Here is a 25,543-nt window from a genome sequence, read left to right on the forward strand (position 1 = left end):
TATTACATAGGGAAAATAACTACTTTCAGGTTTAATCATTGCTTCCTGTTCGGAGTACGTAATTATCCGGATAAACGTTCATCCTATAGCTCTGCTCCATGCTTCTTGTTCCTATGTCTTTTAATTTATCTAATCCATTAAATGTATCTATTACATTTTGTGAAGGATAAATGGCAGGTACATAAGTGTTTATATCATGGTATTGTTTAATGTATTACATGAAAGGTGTACTTTGTGTCACCCTGCATGTGCGCCTCCTCCCTCTACGTGAACCCTCCCTGGAGGATACAACCATCATTTAAGCAATAACAAAGTATTCCCTTCTTCCTTGGATTATTTTTGGACATTTTCCTCTGCCTGAGCTTCCTAGCAACTAATTGCCATAACTTCCTACCTGCTTTAATGAGCAGATGTACAGTGAGGAGTCTCCTCCCCGCCAGCTACTACGGGTTATTATAGGTAAGTTAGCTACGCAAGGTATACAAATCCTCAAATATTCAGATGATGAAAGCGCACACCAACAACCAATGAGTGCTTGGTGACGACTGACGCAGAACGCTCCCATGTCCTCATTGGTGAACTAGGAGCTTTTACATTTTGGGAATACCTGTGCAGGAGTAGGACACTGTGTATAAATAACCCAGCTTTGAGAGATTTCGTTACCTCTTCCTCCTCCTCTCTTTTTTTCTCGCTGCAGACAAACAGGTATGAAGATTGATCCCTTTTGTCATTTTTCCTTCACTCTACTAGATTTTCGTCTAAAGGATAGCCTCTTCACATATTTTAACACTCTAAACTTCTACGCATGTGAAAGAGTGTAGTTTTATTTGCACAGACCTATGATGATCTCAATAATATTTACATTACTTTTAGATTATTTTTAGATTATTTTATTTAAACTCTAAATTGAAAAAAATCATAATTTATCCTTCCCCATACTTAATCCTTTCTTTTTATTTTACCACTTAGACCCCTATCTCCATCATGCCCACCCAGCTGGAAGGTGCCATGGATACCATGATCCGGATCTTTCACCATTACTCCGGCAAAGAAGGTGACAAGTACAAGCTGAACAAAGGAGAACTGAAGCAACTCCTGCAGAGCGAGCTGACAGACTTCCTTGCTGTAAGTATACAATATAGCAACATCAGATTTCTAAAGATGACTGTATTGTGGAGGCCAAATTTGGTATAGTGTTAGAAATTCAGGATTTAATTGCTGGTCTGAGGATATGGAGTCTCCAATGGAGATGGGAACATAGTCCAAGTCTACAAAAATAGAGGTATTTATTTTCATGGCTGATGTGCATTAAGTTAATTTATAGGTATGATATTATTATGAAGTTATTTATAGGATTGAAAATATAGAGCTGGCCAGATAAGGTGATGTGGTGGTGACCAGAAGAACTAATGTAGAGCTACCTATATAAGATGATGTGGTGGTGACCAGAAGAACAAATCTAGAGCTGTCTATATAAGATGATGTGGTGGTGACCAGAAGAACTAATCTAGAGCTGCCTATATAAGATGATGTGGTGGTGACCAGAAGAACTAATGTAGAGCTGTCCAGATAAGGTGATGTGGTGGTGACCAGAAGAACTAATCTAGAGCTGTCTATATAAGATGATGTGGTGGTGACCAGATGAACTAATGTAGAGCTACCTAGATAACATGATGTGGTGGTGACCAGAAGAACTAATCTAGAGCTGCCTATATAAGATGATGTGGTGGTGACCAGAAGAACTAATGTAGAGCTGTCCAGATAAGGTGATGTGGTGGTGACCAGAAGAACTAATGTAGAGCTACCTATATAAGATGATGTGGTGGTGACCAGATGAACTAATCTAGAGCTGCCTATATAAGATGATGTGGTGGTGACCAGAAGAACAAATCTAGAGCTGTCTATATAAGATGATGTGGTGGTGACCAGAAGAACTAATCTAGAGCTGCCTATATAAGATGATGTGGTGGTGACCAGAAGAACTAATGTAGAGCTGTCCAGATAAGGTGATGTGGTGGTGACCAGAAGAACTAATCTAGAGCTGTCTATATAAGATGATGTGGTGGTGACCAGATGAACTAATGTAGAGCTACCTAGATAACATGATGTGGTGGTGACCAGAAGAACTAATCTAGAGCTGCCTATATAAGATGATGTGGTGGTGACCAGAAGAACTAATGTAGAGCTGTCCAGATAAGGTGATGTGGTGGTGACCAGAAGAACTAATCTAGAGCTGCCTATATAAGATGATGTGGTGGTGACCAGAAGAACTAATCTAGAGCTGTCTATATAAGATGATGTGGTGGTGACCAGATTACCTGCTTACATACGAACCTAGATAGTATGTATTGGGCACGCTATTACATCTGGTTCCTTAAAAGTTTCTCTACCAAAGTCTGATAGAAAGGGATGCGACACTAGAGTCAATAACTACAATGAAGTGACGGCAGCTCTAAGAAATTGCAGATTTCCTTGGTGTTGGTTGCCTTGATTTTGATGACTATAATGTATATTATATAGAGTCAGTATATTCATCCATTCTTATGTTCAGGTACGGCAAACATCTGTCCTATAAATTTGAAACCAAACTTACAAACCACATCAGATTTACAGAACAGATTTTTGGAAGTTACATTTTCTGCAACAAGTCTATCCTGTTCACAGTTTTCTTTGTACAGGCGGTCCCCTACTTAAGGACACCCGACTTACAGACAACCCATAGTTACAGACAGACCCCTCTAACCTCTGGTGAAGCTTTCTGAATGCTTTACTATAGTCCCAGATTGCAATAATCAGCTGCAAGGTGTCTGTAATGAAGATTTATTGATAATCCTTGGTCCCATTACAGCAAAAAATGTCTAAACTCCAATTGTCACTGGGGCCCAAATTTTTTTTGTCTGGATCTACAATTGTAAAATATACAGTTTCGACTTACATACAAATTCAACTTAAGAACAAACCTCCGGACCCTATCTTGTACGTAACCTGGGGACTGCCTGTAATGTTCTGTTTTTAACCTACAAGGAGCATCATTTCTATGGTTACTTTTTACCTGCATGTTTGGTCAGTTTTATCTAGAAGGGATATTTGAGGGGATTCCTAGTAGAAACCTAAGGCTAGATAGTAGAAAGCAGTGCGATTCTGTATTTGAAAGGGAAATATTTTGGTGACTTCTATTCTTTGATATACATATTTGCATGTGGATTTTCTAGTTTAGGAGCACATAGGCTGCGCACAGTATATTGTGTGCGGTTTGTCCCTGCACGATACACTTTGCATAGCGCCTGCTTGTTATCATTTGCGCTGCTGTCACCTAACACGACGCTGTCACCGCATGCAAATTCCTCCGGTTTTAATCCTTGTCTTTTATGCAACGCAAGAAGGTTTGAATAAGATTTATCTTGCCATGTGCAGATATTATAATCTATGAACTCATGTGCCGCAGATCCTCAGCTGCTTCAGAGCCTCTTGGGAGGCAGATAGGTCAAATACTATACCTTGCAGCAGAACAATTATTTCTATTGAAGATCCAGTTTAGATAAGTGTAACTATAATCTGTTCTCCTTCGCTTGTAGCATTTTCTGCTTTCATTTAACTAAACAATAACATGGCTATTGATCTGTGTCTAGAACTTTCCATTACTCATTGAGCAAGGTTCATGTTTTCTGACAACATATACTCATGAGTCATCCTCACTAGCGGCACATTCATTACTAAGCATTGACGTGAATTGATTTCTACCACAAATTAATTACCTTTTAGCTATAGTATTATGTTTTGGAAGTAAAAGGACAACTATTGGAGAATTGGAACATATATAAATAGTAACAGATGCTTTATTATAAAAAATCTGATGTTTCCCAGATTTTTGTTATGGTCCATTAATTCTCCACGGCAAGGGGTTTTCCCATCTCAGACATTTAGTGGTAATTTTGCAGCTATTCCACAACCATCAGATTATTTAATGCTGCAAGTTTTGTCAGCACCTGGGTCAAATATAAACTGGAAATATGTCCTTATATGTAGAGTGCAATGCATCCTGAGCGTGGGTTTTTGTTGAACACATCTATGTCCTACATGAAAAGACACATATAAAATTTTTAGTGATATGAAAAATGGAAGTTTGATGCAACATGGGTCATGGCTGCGGGTTCTGCTGCACACCCTATTGTCCATACTCACTGTCCTGCAACACAGTCTCCGCCTGAAGCCTCATGCACGCAAACATATATGTATTACAGGTCACAAATAACGGACCTGTGGTCTGATGTTTGCAGCCCGTGTGTCATCAGCATGTGAGGTCCATGCAAACATGTTGGCAGTCAAAAAGACTTCTGGTAGTCGCCTCATACAGCGGGCCGTGTATATGATCCCATATAAGTATGTGGGGATGTGTGCTATCCATAAAATCCATGGCCCAGCGCACATCCCCAAACTACATTTGTGTTCATGAGGCAAACGGCAATCCCTTTCTGCATTCAGGCTATGGATTTTCTAAAGAAAAGTATATTTATTAGCTAGCGGAATTCCCTAGGGGAAAAAAATGTAAATTAAAAGGTTGTTGACCCAAATACTACGAACAGAAAAGTTTTATACATAATATATATCATAAATTTTAAAAATAGTCCTAAAAACATTCAATATCCTGGTATCCTCAAATGTCAACACTATTAAAGGAAATTTACCATCAAATCCATGATGATAAACCAGGGACATTACTCATAGATACAGGCGCCGTGACTGTGGAAATCTTCTTATATTTGTTATCCGTGGGTTTCTTTCTTCAAAAATCTACTTTAAAAATTATGCTAATGAGCCAGAAGGGCTAGCTGATCTTACACAGTAGGAGGGGAAGTGCTCCTGCACAGTGTAACAGCCTTTGAAACGACAACACGTATGTGCTCCGGTACCACCCCCAGAGCCTTTCTCTTTAATTAGCATAATTTTAAAAGTTGATGTTAGAAGGAAAGAGGCCTCGGATAACACATATAACACACACAGTCACAGTGATCTATGAGTATGTGCCCCTGGTTTATCATGATTTATTTTGATGGTAGCTTTCCTGTAACATATTAAAATAATTATTCTATACAATGAACAATGTAAAAAAATAAGAAAATCCTGTGCAATTTGTGCAGTCTGTACATTTTATCCATCAGAAAAAAAATCCCTCATACATTTCTGGAAACATTCAAATAAAAAAGTTCTGTTTTTAAAAAAGGCAGGGAAAAAAGAAAAACTTAAAAGTGAAAATGACCCTGGCCCTGAAAGGGTTAACCATGGAATAGCTGTTTCTTATACTTTTCATTTGCTTTTTACTTTTAGTGTCAAAAAGATCCACAGCTGGTCGACAAGATTATGAATGATCTGGACTCCAATAAAGACAATGAAGTGGACTTCAATGAATTTGTGGTTCTGGTGGCGGCCCTGACCGTGGCTTGTAATGACTTCTTTGAAGAGCAGCTGAGGAAAAAGGGAAAATAAATATATTTCTGTGTTAATGTTGTGAATCCTGCAGGAAACCATTGTCAGAGTGTAACCCAGAAAAACATCAGCGTTGTGGATATGCCATGTTGATAACTGTTACTGAATAAATATTGGATAAAGTTATTTGTCTTCATTTTTTATTTATTGGTTACAATTTAGGAGAAGGGAAAACTATGGGGAAAACACATTTACTTAGAAAGTCGGAAACTTCACTAAAAGTTCTCTGCCTGTGTATAATGCTGGGTGCGACCGATTAATTAAGAACATGCGCCAGAAATCATGAATCTGTTGCTTCCCCTCACTGGCGCCAGTTCATCTGTTTTGTGGTGCACTTTTAACATAGAGTATGCGTCACAGTCTGCAAGTTCAATACGGCGCTTGGTCCAAATTTGTGACACAATCCCCACATCTTAAATACCCGTGCAAGCCGATTTAGCCTAGAATCCGACAAAAGTGTGGCGTAAAGCCCTTAGTAAATGTGCCCCTATATATTATGATCTATGGGGGAGATTTACAGAATTGTCTTAGTCTTAGAATCTGTTTTTTTAATGGCAACCAATCAGGGCTCAGCTTTCATTTTCCTACAGCTGTTTATAAAACCTGAGCTCTGATTGGTTTCTATGGACAGCTAGAACAGTTTTACCTCAGACCCTTCTGATAAATCTTCTCCTATGATTCCAAAAAATAGAGAAAATACCTCAGATTCAACAATAGGCCTAAACACTGTCTGAGATCAGAACTGTTCTAGTTCCTCATGGCAACCAATCAAAGCTCAGCTTTCATTTTATAAACAACTGTGGGGAAGTGAAAGCTGACCTCTAATTGGTTGCCATGAGCAACTACAACAGATTTGCTCTCAGACACTTTTGATAAATCTCCCCCACATTTTTATATAATACATCAAAAATATATTCTAATATATGCTACTGTGCTGGGAAAAGCTGCTGCAAATTATATACTAATATTATCTTTACACTTTGATCGTTTGCTGTGTTGAAGAACCCGCCACTTGTTAGCCTTGGAGAGAGAAGCTATGAGGTACTTATTAAGAGTGAGTGGCCAGTCTTGCCATTCCTCCAGATGGCACACAACGTGCTGAAAATACTAAGAATGTACTGAGTAGTATATCTGTCATTCGGATAAATTGTATACCAGGTCCAGCTTTAATGTGTGCAGGCTATAGTAAATTTGTTGGAACAATGCATTGCCTATGCTCCGCCGGGCCTGAGCAGGGAAGCGGCACACGCAGGAAATTGGACACGCGATCTTAGTGAATCGCGGGAGCTCCGAATCCTCGCCAGACATTCCGGATCGGCGTCGTCAACGGGACGGGTAAGTAAATGTGCCCCAAAGTATTGTTATTGGCACATGCATCCCACTTATATGGCATAGAGCCACTGAATGGCAGTAATAAATTCCCAGGGGAATAATTATTTTACCTTATATTAATTGCAAGAGTTTAAAAAGGTCATACCCTGGACTTCCATACAGATACAGAAAAGCGCAACACTCAAACATTAGTTAGGGTCCAAAAGACCACAATTCCACAACTGACCCTAATTCCCTGAAAAAGACGGTGGAATTTCCCCAAAAAGTCACAAAATAACCGGAGTTGAGTTTGTTAGGAACTAAGCCAAGAATCAGTATAAGGCTACACGACCGTATGATTTCTCCAGTCCCGTATTTACGGGCCGTATGGGCCCGTATATACGTGACGTTTTTCATCCGTATGCAGCACGTATGTGACCCGTATTTTATACGTCCCCATAGACTTCTAGGGCATACAGAACTGAAATACGGGAGAAAATAGGACATGCTCTATATTTTTATACGGCTAGTATACGGTACGGTACGCTACAGTGTAAAAAACGGCAATATAAATGGTCAGACGTATTGTCCATTGAAATGAAAGTGGCCGTATGTAATCCGTAAAAAAACGGTACGGATACGGACGTTTTTATACGTCCGTGTGAATGTAGCCTAAGGGTAGTGGCACACGTGGCGTTTTGTACCCCTGTTTTAGTTACCAGTTGGTTAGAAAACACATGCATTTTCTTAAAAACGCATCAGTTTTTGTCCGGTTTTCTCAATTTATCTTAATTAAAAACAGTCAAAAAAAAAAAACGGATGTATTTTCAAAAAAATGCTAAAAACAAACGGGTTCAAAACGCCACATGTGCCACCACCCTTAGGAGGCTAGAGGAAAAGGCTGGAGCAAATTAAGAAGTGTTGCCGAGGGTCAGAGCCAGGGAGAGAACCTCAGGTAACAGACAGACAATACAAAGTCAGGAAGTCAGATAAGTATCACCGCCAATGCAATTGTATGCTCTGTTAAGTTGCATAAAACTCATACAGCTCCAAAGTTGGACTCCATTAAAGAGTCATACAGTGCCTCCTAAGAATAGTGCCAGCCATACAGTGCCTCCTAAGAATAGTGCCAGCCATACAGTGCCTCCTAAGAATAGAGCCAGTCATACAGTGCCTCCTAAGAATAGTGCCAGCCATACAGTGCCTCCTAAGAATAGTGCCAGACATACAGTGCCTCCTAAGTATAGTGCCAGCCATACAGTGCCTCCTAAGAATAGTGCCAGCCATACAGTGTCTCCTAAGAATAGTGCCAGTCATACAGTGTCTCCTAAGAATAGTGCCAGCCATACAGTGCCTCCTTAGAATAGTGCCAGACATACAGTGCCTCCTAAGAATAGTGCCAGCCATACAGTGCCTCCTTAGAATAGTGCCAGACATACAGTGCCTCCTAAGAATAGTGCCAGTCATACAGTGCCTCCTAAGAATAGGGCCAGTCATACAGTGTCTCCTAAGAATAGTGCCAGCCATACAGTGCCTCCTAAGAATAGTGCCAGCCATACAGTGCCTCCTAAGAATAGTGCCAGTCATACAGTGCCTCCTAAGTATAGTGCCAGCCATACAGTGCCTCCTAAGAATAGTGCCAGCCATACAGTGTCTCCTAAGAATAGTGCCAGTCATACAGTGTCTCCTAAGAATAGTGCCAGCCATACAGTGCCTCCTAAGAATAGTGCCAGACATACAGTGCCTCCTAAGAATAGTGCCAGCCATACAGTGCCTCCTTAGAATAGTGCCAGACATACAGTGCCTCCTAAGAATAGTGCCAGTCATACAGTGCCTCCTAAGAATAGGGCCAGTCATACAGTGCCTCCTAAGAATAGTGCCAGTCATACAGTGCCTCCTAAGAATAGTGCCAGACATACAGTGCCTCCTAAGAATAGTGCCAGTCATACAGTGCCTCATAAGAATAGTGCCAGTCATACAGTGCCTCCTAAGAATAGCGCCAGTCATACAGTGCCTCCTTAGAATAGTGCCAGTCATACAGTGCCTCCTAAGAATAGTGCCAGTCATACAGTGCCTCCTAAGAATAGTGCCAGACATACAGTGCCTCCTAAGAATAGTGCAAGTCATACAGTGCCTCATAAGAATAGTGCCAGTTATACAGTGCCTCCTAAGAATAGCGCCAGTCATACAGTGCCTCCTAAGAATAGTGCCAGTTATACAGTGCCTCCTAAGTATAGTGCCAGCCATACAGTGCCTCCTAAGAATAGAGCCAGCCATACAGTGCCTCCTAAGAATAGAGCCAGCCATACAGTGCCTCCTAAGAATAGTGCCAGCCATACAGTGCCTCCTAAGAATAGAGCCAGTCATACAGTACCTCCTAAGAATAGTGCCAGCCATACATTACCTCCTAAGAATAGCGCCAGTCATGCAATGCCTCCTAATAGAGCCAGCCATTCTGTGCCTCTTAAGAATAGTGCCAGTCATACAGTGCCTCCTAAGACTAGTGCCAGTCATACAGTTCCTCCTAAGAATAGTGCCAGTCATACAGTACCTCCTAAGAATAGTGCCAGCCATACAGTACCTCCTAAGAATAGTGCCAGTCATACAGTGCCTCCTAAGAATAGTGCCAGTCATACAGTACTTCCTAAGAATAGTGCCAGCCATACAGTACCTCCTAAGAATAGTGCCAGTCATACAGTGCCTCCTAAGAATAGAGCCAGCCATACAGTATCTCCTAGGAATAGTGCCAGCCATACAGTGCCTCCTAAGAATAGTGCCAGTTATACAGTGCCTGCTAAGAATATTGCCAGCCATACAGTGCCTCCTAAGAATAGAGCCAGCAATACAGTGCCTCCTAAGAATAGCGCTAGTCATGCAGTGCCTGCTAAGAATAGTGCCAGCCATACAGTACCTCCTAAGAATTGTGCCAGTTATACAATGCCTCCTAAGAATAGTGCCAGTCATACAGTACCTCCTAAGAATAGAGCCAGTCATACAGTACCTCCTAAGAATAGTGCCAGTCATACAGTGCCTCCTAAGAATAGTGCCAGCCATACAGTGCCTCCTAAGAATAGTGCCAGCCATACAGTGCCTCCTAAGAATAGAGCCAGCCATACAGTGCCTCCTAAGAATAGTGCCAGTCATACAGTGCCTCCTAAGAATAGTGCCAGCCATACAGTGCCTCCTAAGAATAGTGCCAGTCATACAGTACCTCCTAAGAATAGTGCCAGTCATACAGTACCTCCTAAGAATAGTGCCAGTCATACAGTGCCTCCTAAGAATAGTGCCAGCCATACAGTGCCTCCTAAGAATAGAGCCAGCCATACCGTGCTTCCTAAGAATAGTGCCAGTCATACAGCGCCTCCTAAGAATAGTGCCAGTCATACAGTACCTCCTAAGAATAGTGCCAGTCATACAGTGCCTCCTAAGAATAGTGCTAGCCATACAGTGCCTCCTAAGAATAGTGCCAGCCATACAGTGCCTCCTAAGAATAGTGCCAGCCATACAGTGCCTCCTAAGAATAGTGCTAGTCATACAGTACCTCCTAAGAATAGTGCCAGTTATACAGAGTCCCCCCAGTGGCACCCCAACTTGCACCCCAGTGAATTATGGAATAATGCTAATATATAAGTTAATAATATAACATTTTAAATGTTCCTGAGGATATATTATATAATTAAGGTTCCTGTAGCAATACAAGAGTTAAACCTCAGGAAGTTCACCCGCGAGGCAGGGTTCCCTAGTGCCATGGGCACAGGTGATGCTGTAGAAGTGCAATTACTACCAGGTAACCCTTTCCGTTCTTGACATTATTCTAAAACGGCTCGTCAGGACTCACAGTGAAATAGTGAATGGGTTAATCAGAAAAATAATGACTCCCTAAATGATGCAATAACTTCCTCACACTTCTAATAGCTCTGACTTGTTACAAAATGAATATTACGACATTAGAAGTCTCCTGGTGGCAGAGAGAACCCTGGCCTTATGATGTAAGGACATGACATGTCGCTCTGTGTCAGGATTTCGCAACACAAGCTCTTTACAGATCAAACAACCTTGTACTTAAAGAGAACCCGTCATGCAAAATAACTCCCCTAAACTAAATATATTTTCATAAACTGCCATTAGAGAGCATTGCCTTCATTGTCCCTCTATATGCCTGTAAACCTAAGCAATGAGGTCCTAAAGCTGTATGCAAATGACCTGTGAAATGTCCAATGAGTCATTAGCATATTCAAGCTGTCCAGCTTATTCATGAGTGGGAGGTACAGCCACACCCCCAGTACTTGACTGACAGTCTGTATAATGATGCAATGGCTGCTCCATGTGTTTGCTGGTGGCCACGCCCCCTGCAGCCTGTGTGTGTATAGGAGAGATACAGCCATGATATAGCAGAACATGTCAGGTACTTGTGTAGCTGATGTCTGTGTCTCACACATGTGTATGGGAGGATGCAGCATGACAGCAGATGCAGCACACACACTAGCAATGCTTTACAATACATTAGACACAGACATGAGCAGGGGGAGGAGATGGGAGGGGTAACAGCCGTGACATCACTGCCTCTGTCCATGTGACCAGCCTCATTTACATAATAAAGAAATGATGATTTTATAATGATTAATGTATGAAATAACTAGATAAAGGCTGGAATGGAATCCATGTGAGCTGCTCCAACAGGTAGTAGTGACAGGACAAGTGACACAGACCTGGTGACAGGTGTCCTTTAAAGGAAATCTATCATCAAAATCAAGCATGATAAACCAGGGACATTTACTGTGACTGTGTTAGTTTTATTATATTTGACATCCATGGCCTCCCCCCTTCTAAAATTAACTTTTATAATTATGCTAATGAGGCTGGCAACACCTCCATGCTGCAGATTCACAGACTCTTACAGTGTGCAGGAACACTTCCCCCTCCCACTGTGTGCTGGATAGTCTTCTGCTGCAGTGAGATTACACCAGGCAGAGAGAGGGGGAGTGCAGAGCGGGAGCAGAGGGGTGAGACAGTTGAACAGCCTGTGAATCTGAAGCACAGGGGGGAAGGGGAGGCTCTGGGAACTGCCCCAGTAGCCTTTGAGGCTCATTTGCATAATTTTAAAAGCTGATTTTTAGAAGAAAGGAGGTCAGGTACAGGCAGTCCTCGGGTTACGTACAAGAGAGGTTCCATAGGTTTGTTCTTAAGTTGAAATTGTATGTAAGTCGAACCTATATGTATATTTTGTAATTCTAGTTCCGGACAAAAACATTTTTTGCCCCAGTGGCAATTGGAGTTTCAAAATTTTTTGCTGTAATGGGAACAAGGATTATCAAAAGCTTCATTACAGACACATTACAGCTGATCATTGCAGCCTGGGACTATAGTAAAGCATCCACAGAGCTTCAGCAAAGGTCACAGTGGGCAGAGGGGTACGTCTTTAACTAGGGGTCGTATGTAAGTTGGGTGTCCTTAAGTAGCGGACCGTCTGTATAACAAATTTAAAAAGATCACCATAGTCGCTGTATCTGGATCTATGAGTAAGTGTCCCTGGTTTATCATGATGGTAGATTTACTTTAGCTTCAGTTACATATTTTTGTTGAATATTAGCCAATATATTGAGTATATTGAGTGGATGGGTTTTTACTCCATATCCATATGAGATCAACTGGTGAAATTTGAAGTTAGTATGTAATTTAAGTTTACATGTATGTTTCTTTGATTTTTATATAACTACAATAGTACAAAAACAGAAATAATACAGATATAATGGACAACTTGGAGAACACAACTTTGAAAGAAAAATCATACAGTACACAAAGGGGCTTATTTACTAAGGGCCCGCGGCCGCAGTTTCGTCGGATTTTCAGACGTTTCCGGGGTTCGCTCGACAGGTATTTATTAAGGGAATGTGTCGCACGCGATCGGATTTAGGCACAGCTGCACTGGCTTTCATGTGACAGAAATCGAGAGGCGGGCCGTCAGATGATCCGACTGATTCGGACTGATTTAACATTCAAATTGTGTTGCAAGAACAAGCACTTAAATGCACCAGGAAGAAGAAGGTGAACTCCGGGGGACCTGAGCGGGGAAGCGACTCATGCAGGATATCGGGAGCATGATCTTAGTGAATCGCGGCACAGTGCATTATCATCGGACAATGCACTTTGGGTGAACTCCTTCGGACGGGTAAGTAAATGTGCCCCTAAGACTTTAGGGATAGATATATCAGAAATGTCTGAGGTAACACTGTTGTAGTTGCCAATGGCAACCAATTAGAGCTTAGCTTTGATTGTATAAACAGTTGTGGGAAACTGAAAGATGAGCTCTGATTGGTTTCCATGGGCAACTAAAACAGTTCTGCTCTCAGACACTTCTGATAAATCTCCCCCATACGTGACAGAATGAGTACTTTAAGTCTATCTGGAATGGCTCTGGATTTTTTTCCCAAGTGGTAAATCCACTGTTATTCCGCTGTGATCGGGCATGAGTTCATGAGTCCAAATGTTGTATCCATGTCCAGTTTTTTCAGTCAGATAAGGGGCCTTTCGCTTCTGTGAAAGGCCCCTTATCTGTGTCAGTATACAGTATGTCTATGGGGGATGTTATCATAAGCTCCTAATGCTTAGTCCTGCCTGGCATACAATATTTCCTGGCACAGGCTATAGTTAATGTACAAGTTAGGGACAGGAACTCCCAATGCCCTTCAATCCCACGTGCCGTGGAGTTGGAACCAGGAATTGTGACTATTTCAGTGCTTATATGCCATAAAACCGTACCGCCCCCCCCCCCTTTGCCATAAACTTATATAGTTATCAGACCTTTATCCATTAAGAAAAATTTGAGATATGAATTATATTAAATATTATAAATATTCTTATATTCGATTGTATTATTAATTTATGCGAAAAAAACCCTACAATTTATGGGTTAATTCACATGTAGAAGGTTTGTCGCAAAAATATTTCTCTTTCTCGGTTTTACAGGGGGAAAGGTCATTGTCAATCTGGCAACATAGAGTGCAGAAACCTCAAAGTCACGCGCCAATGGTGCGCCGACATGCATATAAAACTTGTATTTTCTCAGTAAATGCATGTACAGTAAATGCATGTACAAACTCTAACATACTCTACTCCAAACTCTACTATATCTTCTAGGTAAGTGAGCACTCTGCTCCAGAAGCGGCCAAGGAATGCACAGCCCCAAAACATGTGCATATGATCAGCTGAGCCTTGGGCGCACCTTGGGCAAATATCATCCTGCCTAATTCCGATGTGAAACAAAAAAGAAGGGGTTCTGTATACTCCTTATTGGAATATTTTAATAATAGAAGTAATTAATTGTGTCTTTACTAATGTTTCTACCTTTGACCATTCATAATTTCCAACAAACTACTTATTAACTATTCATAATTAATATATGGCCCATGCTTACAGTGATGGAAAGTTATTTGTACATTAAAAATAAGGGTAATACTTAAAGTGCATTGACTGTTCACATCTCAGTGAATTCACCGCACTGTTTTCTAAGGGATGATCCGCTCTTCTCCTCATAATGAATTACTATTATCGTTATTAATGGCTGCTTGGAGAATGTCATTTGCAATTATGTCAGTGTCAATGTAATGCTCCCAATGGGAGAATGATTACAAGGCAAGGATATATAACGAATATGTTCCACTAATTACCGCTGTCGTATCTCTAAATAAATGATAGTCTGGGAACTTTCGTCTTGGCAAGTACTGGACGTAAGAACCAATAATAGGTCATCTACATGGCAGACAGGTCACAGGAGGCATCGCTGGATGTCCTCAGCCCTGACAAGGAAGATGCATCTGGTGACCCCCAGTGATTTGGCATCCCCCTGTGCCTAGTGGTAACATGCTACATAAGTATATATTAAAAGATATATTTATTTCTAGTGTAATATTAAATATAGTGGCTTTTATTCCTGGGAGACCTGGGTGACAATCGATAATGTCACCCTTACAGCTCCCACTGACCCAAACTCCAGACATTATGCATCTCCCACTCATATTCATCGCATATTTACTTGAAAAGGAGCAATAGCAGCGGTATCCCACGGGTTATACACTTGTCAGAGCCCTGGATCCTCTTACATGCAATAGTCCTGAGAAACAAAAAAATGCATGCCCCCCCCCTCCTCTTACCCCAATCTATATCATGCCTCTGTTCCCACAATCCCCCTTTAATAATGCTCCCAGCAGCAGTCCCCTTTATAGTGCCCTCTTTCCTGAAGCTTTTTCCTGATAGTGCCCTCTTTTCTGCAGCCCCCTCCTTAAACCGACCCCTTTTTTGTCTTCTGATTATATAACTCCCTTTTTTCAGGTCCTTCCATATAGTGCCCTCTTTTCTACAACCCCCTCCGTATAATGCCCCCTTTTCTTTATCCCTTTCTTTATAGTGTATAAGATGAAAGCCAGCTCACCATCCTGGTTCAATCTGCAATCCTCCTTGTGCACGGACAAAGTGTGTAAGCCTCCACGGACGTAACAAATCCAAAAGAAAATCCAGCACGATCACTGGAGATGCATAAAAACTTTGTTTTTTTTATTTATAGTCTAAAATCCATGTCACGATTTGAGCAGCAAATGGACAACACAAAGCAGACCTACAAGTTTCGTCTTACAACTTAGTCATGGTCCATTACATGGACGGTTACAGCTCTTCTTCACGACCTTTCCACTCTTCCCCTACTTGACTTCTAGGAAATAAGTCCAGTTAATTTATATGGTTTCAGGAAAGGGGCTAAATAACCCTGGTGGATTAAGATAAAATAAATGATCTTATTATCTAAAACCATCCATCAGGACCACACATGTAGGATTCGTAGGTGAACCTATTATTTAATAATGACTGTGCCTCTCCTCATGTCTTTGAGAATATGATTTGACTGTCAGGATGGGATATGTGGCCGTAATCAGAACTTTATAAATTGGTTGCAGAGTTCTAGAACTTGTACTTCTTACACATTTCATGGTGCTGTTATGGTTACTTCGATCACCATTAGGTGCCTGTATCTAGTTGTACGTGGGTCATCCTGAACTCAATACTATTAGTCATGTGTGGCCATGTTATTACAAATACAAGATTATTTATTGGCCTGGAGAAAATAAAACTACAACTCATTTCACCCCTTATATCATACCATTCTATTCTGTATATTGTATAGTAAAGTAGTCCATTTCGAGCAGTGGTTCTCAACCTTTCTAATGCTGTGACCCCGCAATACAGTTCCTCATGCTGTGGTGACCCCAAACCATGCAACTCGCAGTAAAAACACAGTAAAATTGCAGCTCCGATGGCTTTAGGCGACCCCCGGCTTTGGTCTTTCGACCCCCACTGGGGTCCCGACCCACAGGTTGAGAACCACTGATTTAGAGGCTACATAAAATCTTGCTTCTCCATGTATTTCTCTGGTTCTTAGTTCATGTCCTCCAGGGATGTCAATCTCTAGCTGTAGTGGTGATGTCTATTGAGCCAATGCAGCTAGGTGGATAGAGACTGGCACAACACCACGTCACTGGAAAGTATTAGCACTTGGGGTACTTAATATAAATATTAAATGTATGCAATGGGTGATGAAAATATATTGGCCCACATTTAATAACAATGTGCAGTTTGCTTGTTTAGTGTGCAGGGGGCGCCAGATGCAGTATTTCTGGCGCCTGTTCTTCATGAATCTGGCGCCCTCTGTACTGCCCATACAGAGTGCACCAATTTTTTTTGGGATGCACCCTTAACATGGGGCGTGCAACGCATTTATGTTGGACTTGCATCGGAACGCCAATTTCAGAGCAGAAATTTGTGTCGAAATTTGTGAGGAACAGTGCAGCTGCGCTGCAAAATGGATGCGTGCGACGCAGATGTGGTGCGGACACTTCTTAAAGCGTAACTGTAAAGCTATAGTGATTTGACCAAATTATTATATGTGATTCCCCCTTTGCCTACTTTGTGCTGCTCGTCTTTTTCTTTCCAAAGTTATGGCATTTTCTGTTCTGAAAGTATTTGACAAAAATCTTTCTCACCAGAGGTGAAATGGGCGGAGACTAATGTCTGTCAGTCTATGCCCTTAAGCTGAGGGCAGTTAGCTTGCCCACAGATCCCATGATACCTTGTGTTCTCTCTCAAAGTAATTTAGCATTAAATCCATTTAGTTTCCCACAAGTAAATCCAGTGAACACTGCACAGTGCGCATACAGGATGTATATGGTGACAGCCTGGCAGCTTCCATCACATGGAGGAGCAGGGGACATGTATTAAGTGGTAGAAATCATTAGTACATTAAGTCTATAGCCTGTGCTGTGTGAGCACTAAGGGTTAATAGCTTATCTGCACAGAGCTGATACTTCCAATGACAAGGTGGGGGAAGGGCTGCAGCATGGGGTACAGAGAGAGACAGAGAAAGTTCTATAGAATCACAGGCTGGGATGGATGGGCTGATAGGGAACAGGGAGATTGTGTACCATACTAGTCTGTCTAGGAGACATCTGCATTCACAGTCTTGGACACATTCAGCTCTGCAGAGAGCTCAGTCATATGACCTCCTCCCCTGTGAGCAGGGAGCACATAGTGTAAGCAAATTATGGATTAATAGGGTTTATCAACACATGGAGAGGTGAATAAAGGTAACAAAGATTTACATCCCAAGAGCTATAGGAAAAAACCCTATACAGTTACTTTTTAAATACCTTTGCAAGCAGTTAGCACCTAAAAGAACGTGCAAGGTCCGGCAGAAAAGTGGCGCACGGCCCTTAGTAAATGTGCCCATTCTCTTGATGCCTTTAAAACCAAATTTGGTAATGTTGATTAGTATCAACTTTCTTAAGGTTAAACCAAATACAATTATTGCTATTTATTTTTCTGTTTTTAACATCTGCTCCTTTTTTATTAATAAGCAATGGACGGTTTATCTCACTCGGAGTTCACTTCTATGGATTAACTGAACTCGGAGTTGTCCATTCAGGACCATGTATCCCCATCTCACCTCTCTCCCCATTCCAGGGTTATGTTGGGCAATGTTTTTGGATGAGGACTTCTGGTTTACTTTTGAACTTATGTGACACTTTGTTGTATTCCGTATTTAACAGCAAACCTGGTAAGAAACTAAACTCTGAATGCGTGCTCTCCTGGATATTCATATTTATATGTACCAGATTTTTCGGACTATTAGACCCACTGCACATTTATTCATCAAAAATAAAAGGAAAAATATATTTGACACCAATTAAAAGTTCCCTGTTGCTCACAAGCAAGTTCAGCACTAGAGATGAGCGAACATGCTCGTCCGAGCTTGATGCTCGGTCGAGCATTAGGGTACTCGAAACTGCTCGTTACTCGGACGAATACTTCGCCCGCTCGAGAAAATGGCAGCTCCCGCCGTTTTGCTTTTTGGCGGCCAGAAACAGAGCCAATCACAAGCCAGGAGACTCTGCACTCCACCCAGCATGACGTGGTACCCTTACACGTCGATAGCAGTGGTTGGCTGGCCAGATCAGGTGACCCTGGGATAGACTAGCCGCTGGCCGCGCTGCTCGGATCATTCTGTCTCTGGATGCCGCTAGGGAGAGAGCTGCTGCTGCTCAGGGAAAGCGTTAGGGTGTTCTATTAGCTTACTGTTAGGCAGGAGTGATTCTCAAAGAACCCAACAGCCCTTCTTAGGGCTACAATAACGTTCTACTTTTTTTAATTTAATTTGCATCTTTTACCATTTTGTGAGGAATTAGCAGGGGGACTTGCTACCGTTGTGTTTAGCTCTTAGTGGCACACATATCCATAGCAAAGACCGAAGTGGGAAAATTCAGTAGGGGTTGGATTTCTATTAGGCAATAACTCAGTGTCATCTCATCTGGCATAGTAGTGTGCTTCCTTTGATACTTGGCTAGAAAATAGCCATAGGAGAATACAAACAGCTTCTTGAAGCCTACAGTAGCGTTCTATATATTTGATTTCTGGTTGATCTGCTGGTGGCTGTAGTTTCTGCAGTGCATGTACTTGCCAATTCTGAGCAATTTGTAGTGAGACTTGCGACCGCTGTGTTCTGCGCTTAGTGGCGCACATATCCATAGCAAAGGCTGAAGTGGCAAAATTCAGTAGGGGTTGGATTTCTATTAGGCAATAACTCAGTGTCATCTCATCTGGCATAGTACTGTGCTTCCTTTGATACTTGGCTAGAAAATAGCCATAGGAGAATACAAACAGCTTCTTGAAGCCTACAGTAGCGTTCTATATATTTGATTTCTGGTTGATCTGCTGGTGGCTGTAGTTTCTGCAGTGCATGTACTTGCCAATTCTGAGCAATTTGTAGTGAGACTTGCGACCGCTGTGTTCTGCGCTTAGTGGCGCACATATCCATAGCAAAGGCTGAAGTGGCAAAATTAAGTAGGGGTTGGATTTCTATTAGGCAATAACTCAGTGTCATCTCATCTGGCATAGTACTGTGCTTCCTTTGATACTTGGCTAGAAAATAGCCATAGGAGAATACAAACAGCTTCTTGAAGCCTACAGTAGCGTTCTATATATTTGATTTCTGGTTGATCTGCTGGTGGCTGTAGTTTCTGCAGTGCATGTACTTGCCAATTCTGAGCAATTTGTAGTGAGACTTGCGACCGCTGTGTTCTGCGCTTAGTGGCGCACATATCCATAGCAAAGGCTGAAGTGGCAAAATTCAGTAGGGGTTGGATTTCTATTAGGCAATAACTCAGTGTCATCTCATCTGGCATAGTACTGTGCTTCCTTTGATACTTGGCTAGAAAATAGCCATAGGAGAATACAAACAGCTTCTTGAAGCCTACAGTAGCGTTCTATATATTTGATTTCTGGTTGATCTGCTGGTGGCTGTAGTTTCTGCAGTGCATGTACTTGCCAATTCTGAGCAATTTGTAGTGAGACTTGCGACCGCTGTGTTCTGCGCTTAGTGGCGCACATATCCATAGCAAAGGCTGAAGTGGCAAAATTAAGTAGGGGTTGGATTTCTATTAGGCAATAACTCAGTGTCATCTCATCTGGCATAGTACTGTGCTTCCTTTGATACTTGGCTAGAAAATAGCCATAGGAGAATACAAACAGCTTCTTGAAGCCTACAGTAGCGTTCTATATATTTGATTTCTGGTTGATCTGCTGGTGGCTGTAGTTTCTGCAGTGCATGTACTTGCCAATTCTGAGCAATTTGTAGTGAGACTTGCGACCGCTGTGTTCTGCGCTTAGTGGCGCACATATCCATAGCAAAGGCTGAAGTGGCAAATTCAGTAGGGGTTGGATTTCTATTAGGCAATAACTCAGTGTCATCTCATCTGGCATAGTACTGTGCTTCCTTTGATACTTGGCTAGAAAATAGCCATAGGAGAATACAAACAGCTTCTTGAAGCCTACAGTAGCGTTCTATATATTTGATTTCTGGTTGATCTGCTGGTGGCTGTAGTTTCTGCAGTGCATGTACTTGCCAATTCTGAGCAATTTGTAGTGAGACTTGCGACCGCTGTGTTCTGCGCTTAGTGGCGCACATATCCATAGCAAAGGCTGAAGTGGCAAAATTCAGTAGGGGTTGGATTTCTATTAGGCAATAACTCAGTGTCATCTCATCTGGCATAGTACTGTGCTTCCTTTGATACTTGGCTAGAAAATAGCCATAGGAGAATACAAACAGCTTCTTGAAGCCTACAGTAGCGTTCTATATATTTGATTTCTGGTTGATCTGCTGGTGGCTGTAGTTTCTGCAGTGCATGTACTTGCCAATTCTGAGCAATTTGTAGTGGGACTTGCGACCGCTGTGTTCTGCGCTTAGTGGCGCACATATCCATAGCAAAGGCCGAAGTGGCAAAATTCAGTAGGGGTTGGATTTCTATTAGGCAATAACTCAGTGTCATCTCATCCGGCATAGTACTGTGCTTCCTTTGATACTTGGCTAGAAAATAGCCATAGGAGAATACAAACAGCTTCTTGATCTTGAAGCCTACAGTAGCGTTCTATATATTTGATTTCTGGTTGATCTGCTGGTGGCTGTAGTTTCTGCAGTGCATGTACTTGCCAATTCTGAGCAATTTGTAGTGGGACTTGCGACCGCTGTGTTCTGCGCTTAGTGGCGCACATATCCATAGCAAAGGCCGAAGTGGCAAAATTCAGTAGGGGTTGGATTTCTATTAGGCAATAACTCAGTGTCATCTCATCCGGCATAGTACTGTGCTTCCTTTGATACTTGGCTAGAAAATAGCCATAGGAGAATACAAACAGCTTCTTGATCTTGAAGCCTACAGTAGCGTTCTATATATTTGATTTCTGGTTGATCTGCTGGTGGCTGTAGTTTCTGCAGTGCATGTACTTGCCAATTCTGAGCAATTTGTAGTGGGACTTGCGACCGCTGTGTTCTGCGCTTAGTGGCGCACATATCCATAGCAAAGGCCGAAGTGGCAAAATTCAGTAGGGGTTGGATTTCTATTAGGCAATAACTCAGTGTCATCTCATCTGGCATAGTACTGTGCTTCCTTTGATACTTGGCTAGAAAATAGCCATAGCAATAGGATAGCATTGTTTGGTTTTAAAAACTCCAAAAAAAACAAAAAACACAAAAAAAAAAAAAAAACACAAAAAAAAACAAAAAAAAGTAAAAAAAAAAATAAAGTTATAACTCTCATTTTAAAAATGTTTAACCCGAGGGCTAGGGGTAGAGGACGAGGGCGGGGACGTGGGCGTCCAACTACTGCAGGGGTCAGAGGCCGTGGTCCTGGGCGGGGTGAGACACCACCTGCTGATGAGGGAGCAGGGGAACGCCGCAGAGCTACACTCCCTAGGTTCATGTCTGAAGTTACTGGGACTCGTGGTAGAGCACTGTTGAGGCCAGAACAGTGCGAACAGGTGATGTCGTGGATTGCTGACAATGCTTCGAGCAATTTGTCCACCACCAGTCAGTCTTCCACGCAGTCCACCCATGTCACCGAAATCGCCACTCCTCCAGCTCCTGCACCTCAGCCTCCTCCCCCCCAGTCTGCCCCCTCCCAGGAAAATTTGGCATTTGAACCGGCATACTCTGAGGAACTGTTTTCTGGACCCTTCCCACAGTCACAAACCACTTGTCCGGTTGCTGCTGAGCAATTTTCCGATGCCCAGGTTTTCCACCAGTCACAGTCTGTGGGTGATGATGACCTTCTTGACGTAGTGGAAGTGTGTAAAGAGGTGTCCGACGATGAGGAGACACGGTTGTCAGACAGTGGGGAAGTTGTTGTCAGGGCAGGAAGTCCGAGGGGGGAGCAGACTGAGGGATCGGAGGATGATGAGGTGACAGACCCAAGCTGGGTTGAGAGGCCGGGTGAACACAGTGCTTCTGAGACGGAGGAGAGTCCTCGACCTGAACAGGTTGGAAGAGGCAGTGGTGGGGCCAGACGGAGAGGCAGGGCCAGAGCTGGTGCATCAGCGCCACTGTCAACTAGTGAAGCTCCCGTGGTGAGGGCTCTTGCGGCGAGGGCTAGATCTTCAGAAGTGTGGAGGTTCTTTAAGGAAACACCGGATGACCGACGGACTGTGGTGTGCAACATTTGCCAAACCAGGCTCAGCAGGGGTTCCACCACTACTAGCTTAACTACCACCAGTATGCGCAGGCATATGAATGCTAAGCACCCCACTCAGTGGCAACAAGCCCGTTCACCTCCGGCCGTGCACACCACTGCTCCTTCCCCTGTGTCAGCTGCTAGTCAGCCCCCTGCCCAGGACCCTGCCACAAAAACCCCATCGTCGCCTCCACGATCCTCCACAGCATCCACCAGCGTTCAGCTCTCCATACCCCAGATGCTGGAGCGGAAACGCAAATATAGTGCAACCCACCCGCACGCCCAAGCCCTTAATGTGCACATCTCCAGATTGCTTAGCCTGGAGATGCTGCCCTATAGGCTAGTAGAGACCGAGGCCTTTCGCAACCTCATGGCGGCGGCCGCCCCTCGGTATTCGGTCCCCAGCCGCCACTACTTTTCCCGATGTGCCGTCCCAGCCCTGCACCAGCACGTGTCAGACAACATCATCCGTGCCCTGACCAACGCCGTTTCTGACAAGGTCCACCTGACCACGGACACGTGGACGAGTGCTGCCGGGCAGGGCCACTATATATCGCTGACGGCACATTGGGTTAACTTGGTGGAGGCTGGGACCGAGTCTGACCCTGGGGCTGCTCATATACTGCCGACGCCGAGGATTGCGGGGCCTACCTCGGTCCAGGTGTTTCAGGCCTACTATGCCTCCTCCTCCTCCCACCCCTCCTCCACCTCCTCCTCCGAACTACCATCCGTGGGCACGGCGCCATCAGTCGGTAGCTCTAGGCACAGCAGCAGTGCCGTCGCTAAGCGACAGCAGGCGGTGCTCAAACTGCTGAGCCTAGGCGACAAAAGGCACACCGCCCAAGAGCTATTACAGGGCATCACGGCGCAGACTGATCTGTGGCTGGCACCGCTGAACCTCAAGCCGGGAATGGTTGTGTGTGACAACGGCCGTAACCTGGTGGCGGCTCTGCAACTCGGCAGACTGACACATGTGCCATGCCTGGCCCATGTGTTAAATCTGATAGTGCAGCGTTTCCTCAAGACATACCCCAATCTGTCTGATTTGCTCACGAAGGTGCGCCGCATCTGTGCGCATTTCAGGAAGTCCAGCCCAGATGCTGCCACTCTCAGGGCAGCGCAGCGCCGCCTCCAACTGCCCGCTCACCGACTGTTGTGCGACGTGCCCACGAGGTGGAATTCAACACTGACCATGTTATCCAGAGTTTACCAGCAGCGCAGAGCGATTGTAGACTGCCAGATGTCAACTTCCACCAGAACTGGTAGTCAGGTCAGTCAGCTTCCTCAAGTCTACAATGAGGAGTGGACGTGGATGTCTGATATCTGTCAGGTGCTGAGTAACTTTGAGGAGTCAACACAGATGGTCAGTGGCGATGCCGCCATCATCAGCCTCACCATCCCGCTGCTTGGCCTGTTGAAAAACTCTCTGGTCAGCATGAAGTCGGAAGCTTTGCGCTCGTCACAAGAGACGGGGGAAGAATATTCCCTTGTTGATAGCCAAAGCACCCTGAGGTCTGTTTCTCAGCGCATATCGGAGGAGGTGGAGGTGGAGGAGGATGAGGAGGAAGAGGAGGAGAATGTTGGCGAGACACAAGAGGGGACCATTGTTGAGTCCTTCACTGTTCAGCGTGTATGGGCAGAAGAAGAGGAGTTGGAGGAGTTGGAGGAGGAGGAAATGGACAGTCAGGCCAGTGAGGGGAGTGAATTCTTACGCGTTGGTACTCTGGCGCATATGGCAGATTTCATGCTAGGCTGCCTATCCCGTGACCCTCGCGTTCAAAGAATTTATTCCAGCACCGATTACTGGGTGTTCACTCTCCTGGACCCACGGTACAAGCAAAATCTTCCCACTCTCATCCCTGGAGAGGAAAGGAGTGTGAGAATGCATGAATACCAGCAGGCCCTGGTGCACAAGCTGAAACAGTATTTCCCTTCTGACAGCGCTAGCGGCAGAGTGCGTAGTTCTGCGGGACAAGTAGCGAGGGAGAGTAGGCGAGCAGGCAGCTTGTCCAGCACTGGCAAGGGTACGCTTTACAAGGCTTTTGCCAGCTTTATGTCACCCCAGCAAGACACTGTCACCTGTCCCCAGTCTCGGCAGAGTAGGGCTGATCTTTACAGAAAGATGGTGAGGGAGTACGTAGCTGACCATACCATCGTCCTAAATGATCACACAGCTCCCTACAACTACTGGGTTTCAAAGCTGGACATGTGGCACGAACTGGCGCTGTACGCCTTGGAGGTTCTTGCCTGCCCTGCCGCTAGCGTCTTGTCCGAGCGGGTTTTCAGTGCAGCTGGTGGCATCATCACCGATAAGCGTACACGCCTGTCGACTGACAGCGCTGACAGGCTGACGCTTATTAAAATGAATAAAGGCTGGATTTCTCAGAATTTCCAATCTCCACCAGGTGAAGGAAGCTCAACCTGAATAATTGATCCACTCCTCCTCCTCCTCCTCATTTTCCTCCTTCTCCTCCTCTTTGTACAGTAAAGCAGAGGAAACTGGCTATTTTTTGACAGGGCCCACTGGCTCTTGCTATAGTACTTCATGCATTTAATTTTTCTGGAGGGCCACCTACCCGGTCCTCTGTTTGAAACAATTTTTGTGAGTGCCACATACAGGCACTCAATCTATTCCATTTTACTGCAGGGCCACCTACCTGCTCCTCTGGTTTGAACAATTTTTGGGACTGCCACATACAGGCACTCAATCTATTCCATTTTACTGGAGGGCCACCTACCTGCTCCTCTGGTTTGAAACATTTTTGGGACTGCCACATACAGGCACTCAATCTATTCCATTTTACTGCAGGGCCACCTACCTGCTCCTCTGGTTTGAACAATTTTTGGGACTGCCACATACAGGCACTCAATCTATTCCATTTTACTGCAGGGCCACCTACCTGCTCCTCTGGTTTGAAACATTTTTGGGACTGCCACATACAGGCACTCAATCTATTCCATTTTACTGCAGGGCCACCTACCTGCTCCTCTGGTTTGAACAATTTTTGGGACTGCCACATACAGGCACTCAATCTATTCCATTTTACTGCAGGGCCACCTACCTGCTCCTCTGGTTTGAACAATTTTTGGGACTGCCACATACAGGCACTCAATCTATTCCATTTTACTGGAGGGCCACCTACCTGCTCCTCTGGTTTGAACAATTTTTGGGACTGCCACATACAGGCACTCAATCTATTCCATTTTAC

The 25,543-nt window shown here is 43.7% G+C and overlaps 1 protein-coding gene and 1 long non-coding RNA gene across 3 annotated transcripts; both read left to right on the forward strand.

The window, feature by feature from the left end:
* The first annotated feature begins 322 nt into the window (after nucleotides 1-322).
* On the forward strand, nucleotides 323-5,610 carry S100Z (S100 calcium binding protein Z). Of its 2 annotated transcripts, none has more exons than XM_072116780.1 (3): nucleotides 323-459; nucleotides 970-1,125; nucleotides 5,326-5,610. In XM_072116780.1, exons 2-3 carry the CDS (start codon nucleotides 985-987, stop codon nucleotides 5,482-5,484), a joined length of 300 nt encoding a protein of 99 aa, XP_071972881.1. In that variant the 5' UTR covers nucleotides 323-459; nucleotides 970-984; the 3' UTR covers nucleotides 5,485-5,610. The 2 variants fall into 2 exon arrangements, with proteins under 2 accessions (XP_071972881.1, XP_071972787.1); XM_072116686.1 differs by lacking the exon at nucleotides 323-459 and adding an exon at nucleotides 545-705.
* A 794-nt stretch (nucleotides 5,611-6,404) lies between these two features.
* LOC140070393 (uncharacterized) lies at nucleotides 6,405-15,651 on the forward strand. The gene is made up of 3 exons (XR_011848923.1): nucleotides 6,405-6,525; nucleotides 15,200-15,268; nucleotides 15,356-15,651. It is a non-coding gene; the product is annotated as an uncharacterized lncRNA (long non-coding RNA).
* The last annotated feature ends 9,892 nt before the right edge of the window (nucleotides 15,652-25,543 follow it).

The sequence above is a fragment of the Engystomops pustulosus genome, chromosome 1 (assembly GCF_040894005.1).
Source record: "Engystomops pustulosus chromosome 1, aEngPut4.maternal, whole genome shotgun sequence".
Taxonomy (NCBI): Eukaryota; Metazoa; Chordata; class Amphibia; order Anura; family Leptodactylidae; genus Engystomops; species Engystomops pustulosus.